General features: G+C 47.2%; 1 protein-coding gene across 1 annotated transcript in view; it reads right to left on the bottom strand.

Annotated features, from left to right (window-relative positions):
• The window catches only part of ERGIC1 (endoplasmic reticulum-golgi intermediate compartment 1), a 36,979-nt gene that overhangs the window by 5,447 nt on the left and 23,524 nt on the right, over window positions 1–8,008 (bottom strand). Inside the window, exons 8-9 of the mRNA XM_015641954.3 lie at window positions 7,054–7,154; window positions 4,699–4,821 (exon numbers count right to left, since the gene is read on the bottom strand). Coding sequence (XP_015497440.1) covers window positions 4,699–4,821; window positions 7,054–7,154 — 224 coding nt within the window. The remainder of the gene's footprint in view (window positions 1–4,698; window positions 4,822–7,053; window positions 7,155–8,008) is intronic.

Genomic DNA, 8,008 nt, shown 5'->3' with positions numbered 1-8,008 from the left:
CCCATCCCTGGAGGTGGCACTCAGAGCTCTGGGCTGGGGACAAGCTGGGGATGGGGCACAGGCTGGGCTCGGTGGCCTTGGAGCTCTTTACAACCTAAATAATTCTATGATAAATGTTATAAATCTGCAACACAGCTGGCACAGAAGGTGTCACACTACACACCCCCTGCCACGTCTCTTCTCCCACACAACACCCCATGGGCAAAGTCACAGACAAAAAACAAGGTAAGAGCAGCAGCAGCAGCACTGAGGGGAAGGAACAAACAGCTCAGTAACAGTGAGCTCCTTTCCATGGGTATTTTAACCAAGATATGAACAGTCAGTGAAATGGGGAGCTGCAGGAAATGTGGCTCTTGCAGGACACTCAGCATTCCAGCAGATCTGCTAAAAGCAGAGCACCAGCCTGAGGTAAAGTCAGGATTTTTAGGGGCAAGTGCAGCTCCTGCCCCTGTGGCCCCCTCCCTGCTGTCCCTCGGGGCACAGGGTGACTTCCCAGGGGAAATGCCCACCACGGAGCTGGGTTATTTCAGTTCAGAGCAGCTCAGCTGACGGGAGATGTCACACCACAAACACAAACCCCGTCCAACAGCCAGATCCTGCATCACACAGCAGGAAAATCTGACTTCAGTGCAGCAGGAAAATAGAAAAAAAAAAAATAGAAATTCATCTGCAGAGCTCTGTAGTGCTGAGTGGGGATGAGTCACACACACCTGGCACTGGCTTGGGGCCTCCTGCACACACAGCTTTGCGTCCTGGTGACGAAAAAAGGGCCTGGAGTCCTTGTGACCAGTGCTGGGCTCTAGGTCAGCACCAGTGTTTCTTTATCATCACAGCTCTAATACGTATGGGAAGCAGGCATCAGGCACTTCCTTAGGTTTAATGGAATAAATTCTTGGGCATGATCTGCGTTGAGCTCCATGAGGTGTGCCTGACTCAGGCCCAGCCAGTAAAGGATGAAGGGAAAGAGACACAGAAGTGGAATAATCCCAGCAGTGAGAGCCCTCTGGACACGAGGAAAGCACCTTGAAGAGAAGGTGAGCACAGCAGAGTGGGATGCAGGCTCGTGCCTGAAGGAAAACACGAGTGGATACAGGAGGAGGCAAGGTTGCAAGCAAGGTGGCAGAAAGGCAAGTGTGAGATGCACAACTGCTCCTCTGGGATGTCCTAAAGCCTGAAAATTACTTTTAAAGTCAGAGGGGACCAGTAGGACCCTCAGGCAATTCCTACTAAGGTAAACTGCAGAATCCCACCCTGAGATTTTCAGCACATCTTGCAGAACAGCATCTTGGCTTTAAAGATGCCACAGGACTCTGTGTCACCTGCCAGTACCTGTTCCCTTGGCTGAAGTGACTGCCTGCAACCACTCTGCTCCACTTCTCACCCTCCATTATTCCCAGTTTTAATTTTTTTTTCACACCTAGAGGCCAGAGGAGTCCTCTCATACCAGGAAAAGGAATTTCTTTGGATTTTGAATGCTCCAGCAGAACTTTGGCTGCTTTTCTGCCTGCTCTCCCCTCCCAGCCCTTACACTGATCTCATGATAAAACCTTCTTTCAGTTTGGCCACTTACAGGAACTCATGAATTTTCAGAAGTGAAACTTTTCCCCTTGCTCCATAACCTCAAGCAGGAGGTCTTGAATGGCTTCTCTTTCTGAGGGATGAGTTGACTTTAAACAGTGCACTTTGACAGGCAAAAAACCCCTGTGTTCAACACTCTGCCAAGTGTCTGTGGTTAACTCCAGAATCCCTGGCAAACTCATGGAACAGTGACAGTGGCAGCACTGACCCACAAGTAATATAAAATCTTATTTAGTACTGAACCTTTTCGAGCATGACACGTAGAGTAAAAAAACCCAAAAAACTTAAGCTAAACCAACAGGAAGCACCTCTCACATGGTACAGAAAATGAGGATAATTCTTCACACCACAAAAACCTAAGGAGCAGGCATGAGTTAGAAGGGGGACAGAGAGGATGTGGGAGTGCTGCTGCAGGGCTCTAAGGCTGCTCCTCGCAGTGCTGAAGTTTTGGAGGGCAAAGCCATGAGTGCCAAAGAGCATCAGATAACCCTGCCAGCAGCAGCAGGAGATGGCTCTGGCTCTCTGCTGGAGAGCCAACACTCCTCAGCAGTGTGTCCTTCCCTCCAGCACTGACCCCCCTCACGCCTCTCTGCAGTCCCCAGGATCACCCCCCATCCCAGGAATAATTTAAATTTACTGAAAGCTGCAGGGGAGCCCAAGTGAACAGTGAAGGAGCCCCTATCCCAGAGCCTGTGGTTTCTGAACAGCTGCTGATGCTTTCCACGGCCAGGCAGTGACTCCACACGCCCCAGCCCAGTCCCTGCTGGCCCCCAGCCCAGTGCTGCTCATCACTAACTGGTCTCCAGAGCAACTGTGATGCAAAAGGCCAGGCTGGAGATACAGGAAGGGGGTAAAGAACAGCTCATGTCATCCAAACAGGGCAGGGCTGGAGGTTCTGATCCTCTGCAAAGCTGTAACACAGAGCCAAGGCTGCCCTCCTGTACTGCAGCCCTGGCCCAAAGGAGCTCAGCAGGGCCCCAGCCCAGGCTGAGAGGCAAATCCAGCCCCTGGAACAGGGCTCTGCCTCCACACCAGGAGTGTCTGTCACACCTGTGGGATGTCCTGACACAGCCACTGCCAGCAGCAGCATCATCCTCATCCTCCAGAGCAAGGACACCCAACAGGAACAGCCCCCAGGGAGCTGCCTGGCTCCACAGACATCTACAAGACCAAAGAAAACAGCCAAAAAATCAACTGCAAAACTCTCCTTAAGCAGCCCAGCAGCCAGGAAGTGCCTGGCTACCTTTAAAGACAGTGATTCAACACTCAGACTCAGTCCAGTGAGGAATATGGTGTGTGGAGAGGACTGTCATTTTGGGGAAGAGGAGGAACTGAAATTCTTATTTAATGAAAATTAATCAACCTTTAAATCTTTTCAGAAACAGAAGTGGAACCGGTGTTCCATTTTTGAATCCTCAGGAGGAAACACACATTTCAGTTTTTGAGGTTATGGGATACAAATTCAAATGAGATACAAATCCAAAATGTCACTGTGGCAACCAGGGAGGAAATTCCTGTCCTGTGATCCCTTATGTCAACTCATCAACTCAAAAAAGATGCTTTTTATAAGCATATAATGGCAGATCAGCGGTGAATCAACACTGATAATAAAATGAAAGAATAATCCCAGCTATCAAATCATTTCCTATGAAAACACCTCCACACCCTCACCCCCAACAAGATGTGTAAGAAACCTTTGGGAGCATAATTTTATGCAAAGAAGCTGAGGCAGAAGGAGATGCCAAGCCATGAAATGCTGATGTTTGACCTTGTTTAGGATTATGTTTTGAAGGCAAGCAGACACACTAAGAAGAGAAAGTCTTTCACCACGACATTTAGGTTTAACTTCAAGCCCCCTTATCTGGTTATTTGTGCATTCCAGAAGTCACTGTCTGAAGTTCTGTGAAGGGAACTTGCTGTTTATCACAAGTTGCAAAATCAAAATCTTCAAGTTTCTTCACACTGTTTATGTGATTTTTTTTTTTTCCAATTAAAACAGTCAAATGGTTTAAAAAACCAGAATTTGAGATCTTCACTCCATCCAATTTATCAATTGCTTCACATTCCATCATGCCTTACTGGCACAGCTCACTGCAGCTTCAATTTTAAGCCAACTCCCTGAAGATATATTTTTTTTTAGTTCTGGAGGATCTTTAAATAGCTCTTTGCCTAATGAGCAGTTTGGCCAGCACAGCTTTGTTCTGGATGCTGAGATCAGGACTGCAGGATGCTCTCTGGACAGATCCAAATGTAACTCGTCAGGAAAACACCTCTGGAATTTGATAATGCAGCTCTTCTCCACTTCTACCCAGGAGTAAATGCCTGGAACTGGCATTCCCATATTAAGCCAAGCAGCAGCACTGAGTGACACTCAGTGTAAAAAAAAAAAATTCAGTGTCTTGTAGGAGAGGAGAGAAGTGGCTGCTGGCAAAATTTCCACTGCCAGTTTTCTTCCTATTTACTATAAAAATCACCCAAATGGCAGCAGATAGCAGGGACAGGCAGCTCTGTGTCATTTAACAGTTCTCCTTCCCTCACTTGAACAAAGGAAACCTCTCAAGGTGAGACCAGGATGACTCTGGGGTGGAAAATGGTGAGCAGGACCTGGCACAGGTGCTCAGAGAAGCTGTGGCTGCCCCTGGATCCCTGGAAGTGCCCAAGGCCAGGGTGGATGAGGCTTGGAACAGCCTGGGACAGTGGAAGGTGTCCCTGTCCATGGCAGAGTGGAATGGGATGAGGTTTAAGGTTCTTTCCAATCCAAACCATTCTCTGCACATTTGATCTCATCAATACTGAGCAGTTTATTGCGGTTTTCCTGCTATCCACATCAGTTTTACTTCCAAGCTGGCACGCTGCAATAGAGCCCATCCTGCCTAGGCAGAGCCTGGCACTTTGGAACAGGTTCATTTCCCTTCTTTTTATGCCCAGCTATTAAATCAAGTTGTCAGAGCACTGGGCTTACACCTGACACTTCAGTACCACCCCAGTGATGTGCTGCTTTATCTCCACCACGTCACAGCGCTCCGAGGCAGAAATTCAATTCCTCTGGACAAGAAAGGCTCAGGAGAGACAGGAAAGGCAGGCAGAGGAAGGGAGAAGGAGAGGATTAGGGTAACTCACCGATGTGATAAACCTGTACAAAGGCTGTCTCCTCTCTGTGTATTTCACTGTGATGGGGCTCAGGTCGTACCGGAACCAGATCGCCGGGATGATGCGGCCGGTGTGGCTGTAGGCTACGTATTCCTGGGGGGAAAAATGGGAAAATGGCACAAAATGTGAGCAGGCTCACTCCAGAGAGTGTCTGCCATAAAACTGCCTCCGTGGGCTTGGCCCTCACCCCACTGTTTTGTACCAGATGGAAAGAAGCAAACAGTGAATTCCAATGTGACTGCTCACCTCCCATCCTTATCAACCAGGAAAACAATCTCCTGATAATGAAAGAGCTGGGGACAGAGTGATGGTGATCACTCCCACCTTCACTCAGAGTTACAGCACTGAACAGAAAGGCTGTCTTTGATTCTCCATCCTAGATCTGCTCTATTTAAACACAAACAGCCTGGTTGCAGGTTCTGTAAATCATATGTTTGTCTACATTTTGTATGTAAATCATTCACCAAACAAATGGAATTTAATTTGTAAGGGCCTGAAAATCCCTCCTTGTCCTTGCATTCCTCTGTCAGGCCCCCTCCCCACGGGGACCAGCAATGGGAATGCTCTGCCCTCTTAGTATGAATCAACTGGAACCATGCTCAAACCACTTGCAAAACTCCTGTGGAAAGCCAGGATGAAACTGCACACAGAAAAATATCAGCAAATTAAACCTCTCCTGGTTCAATTCTCCTTCACACAGAGGCAAAAACAGACTCAAGTACTCCAGGAAGATGAAAAAAGAACAAGCAACAGGATGCTCATGAGCATGACATAAAAAATTTAATTTTGCTCTCTATGTGCTAGTGAAGCAGCATTTATCTTCAATTCATTTTACATAAATCCCAAATTTCCCTACTTTTAGGTAGTTTATCCCATGATGACAAGAGAGGCAGGAGTCCCAAGTCAAGTCATTTTCAGGGCTTTTATTGGAGTTCTGCAGCTCACGTTGGGACAGTGGTTATGTGGGAAGTGAGGAAACAGGGGAGCTAAGAGAGGAGACAGAATTTCCCCTTCAGACTCCTCACTCTGTGCCAGACTGCTCCAGGGGCTCCCCATTTCCCTTTCCCACTGCTCAGGGTGGGAGGAAAGGGCTGAAGCACCACGAGAAGCAAGCACAGAGGCAGCAGTGCCTCTCAGCACCTCAGTTTTGACAGAACTGACCTCATTTTTTCCTTCCTCTCCCCTTCTCCCCACCAGCAATCCTGTCCTAATGAGTCAGACTTGGCTGAACGCCCCAATTTGCAGCCAAGCTCACAGAAGTGTCATAAGCTCCTGCTGTCTATTTTCCAAATTACTTTCAGAACTCCTGTCACAGGAGTCTTATCAGACCAGCAGTTGTGACATTAAGCAGAACAAATACATTGTAATCTGAACAGAGGGAGATGTCCAAATCCCTGAGACACACCATCCAGGCCAGCCCAAAAGTCAGGAACATTAATCTGAGAACTAGTCCAGGAGAGTGTGTCCTTAATCATCAGTTAGGGCAAACTAACTGTAAGTAATTGGGTATTACAAACAGATTTTGGACTTTCATTTAGTACCTGAATGGCAAAATAATTTTCAACTGGAAGATGCTTTCTACCTTAAAAAGTAAATAGGGAAATTTTTTTTTCCCTTAAAAAAATTCAATACATTGAATTATTAAAATGCTGGATGTGGCACTCAGTTCTCTGGGCTGGGTGACAAGTGGGAATTGGTCACTGGTAGGATTTGGTGATCTTGGATCTTTTCCAAACTAATGGATTCTGTGATAATTCACCATCATAAAGCAGGGACTGTGAAATATTCAACTAGCACGTATTTGCTGCTACAGTTCAGTGGCTTAATGTGTGAAATCAACATTTGTAAAAAGCTAAAAACTCTGCTGATTTATTTGTTTCATCCATCCATCACAACTGGGACTGCTTTGTTACTAAAACCAGGTGGAAGTGATGTTTTGGGTGTTCAGCTGGATTAGAATCTCCATTCAGACATACCTTGACAGGCACAACAGGAGCTCCTGCAGCCTGCAAACACCTCCCACACAATTTACAGAAACCCACATCAGCTAAACCGACAGCTGAGAAGGCCAGGAGGAAGAACACCTTCCTCAGGAACGAAAGCAGCAGCAGCACCTGCTTGGACAAACCCTCTCAATCCCGAATGGCAGCACTGGGAAAAGCCCCACTCTGAAGAGCTTCAGTTCCTCCTTCTCCCAGCAGAGGCTACTGCTCACCTACAAACCTCTGTGCAGGGCACAGAGAGGAGCAGGAGGGGAAGGCACAGAGGCTGAACGTGCCCTGGGATGCAGAGAGGAGGCTCCTGGAGAAGCAGCTGCTCCTTTACCTTATTTGCCACCGTGTACTGGTAGGAGTAGCGCTGCTTGCCGCTCATGTCCTCGTACACCGTGGGCACAATCTTCAGGATGTAGTCGTGAGAGGCAAGGGCTGTGCTCAAGGAAGGAAAGGGAAGGACACGTTAGCACTGAGCAGAACAATTCAAAGTGGAGCAAGTCATAGAAAAGGGTGTCTCCCTCCTCCTGATCTCAGTGACAAAGCTTCACACCCCACATTTCTGCCCTCTGTTCAGAACTCTGCCAGGTACTGGGGTGACACCAGGAGCCACCCAGCACTTCTGCAGACCACAGCCCACCCAAGGGTCGTGTTACTTGAACCTTCCTAACTGCTTGTAACTATAAATGGTAATACTTTTATCATCACCACAAACAGCCTGGTTAAATCAGGAGCTGGCTGAGGTTAGGGCTGAGATCATTTTGACAAAAAAACCTGAGGTACCACCACCTGTGTACTTCCATGTCTTTCTCATCTTCTCCTACAGCTTAACTCTTCTTTTTTTCATTATTTAAATGGCTCATTCTGGTTTTTGTGTCTGCTAAAACAGTTCTAAAACTGAATTTGAAATGGCATCTCTGCAGGACCCTCTAGCCAAGTGTAACTCGATGACATTTGGCTCCTGGAGGTAAAAAAACCAAAAAACCAAAAACCAAACCACAACTGCATAGCTTCAGGAACAGCCACAGAAATTTTGTTCCAAGAAATGGACAGGACTGATGCCCTGGAGGAGCCTGAACATTTGAGAGACAACTCTCTACACTGAACTGTAGCATGCATTGAATTTTCCTTTGTGTGCTGGTCATAAAGAAGAGCCATGAAAATGCCCTCCTTGCCATCCAGAGTAGAAATCTCAAGGTAATCTGCAACATAAGTACAAAGAAAAGCTCTGGTGGAAGTAACAGCAGCAAAGGGACACTACAGGAACAGGATATGGATAAAAAACTCCA

This window comes from Parus major, chromosome 13 (genome assembly GCF_001522545.3).
Source record: "Parus major isolate Abel chromosome 13, Parus_major1.1, whole genome shotgun sequence".
NCBI lineage: Eukaryota > Metazoa > Chordata > Aves > Passeriformes > Paridae > Parus > Parus major.
The sequence above is the reverse complement of the archived record's forward strand: the minus strand, read 5'-3'. Positions and strand labels throughout refer to the sequence as shown.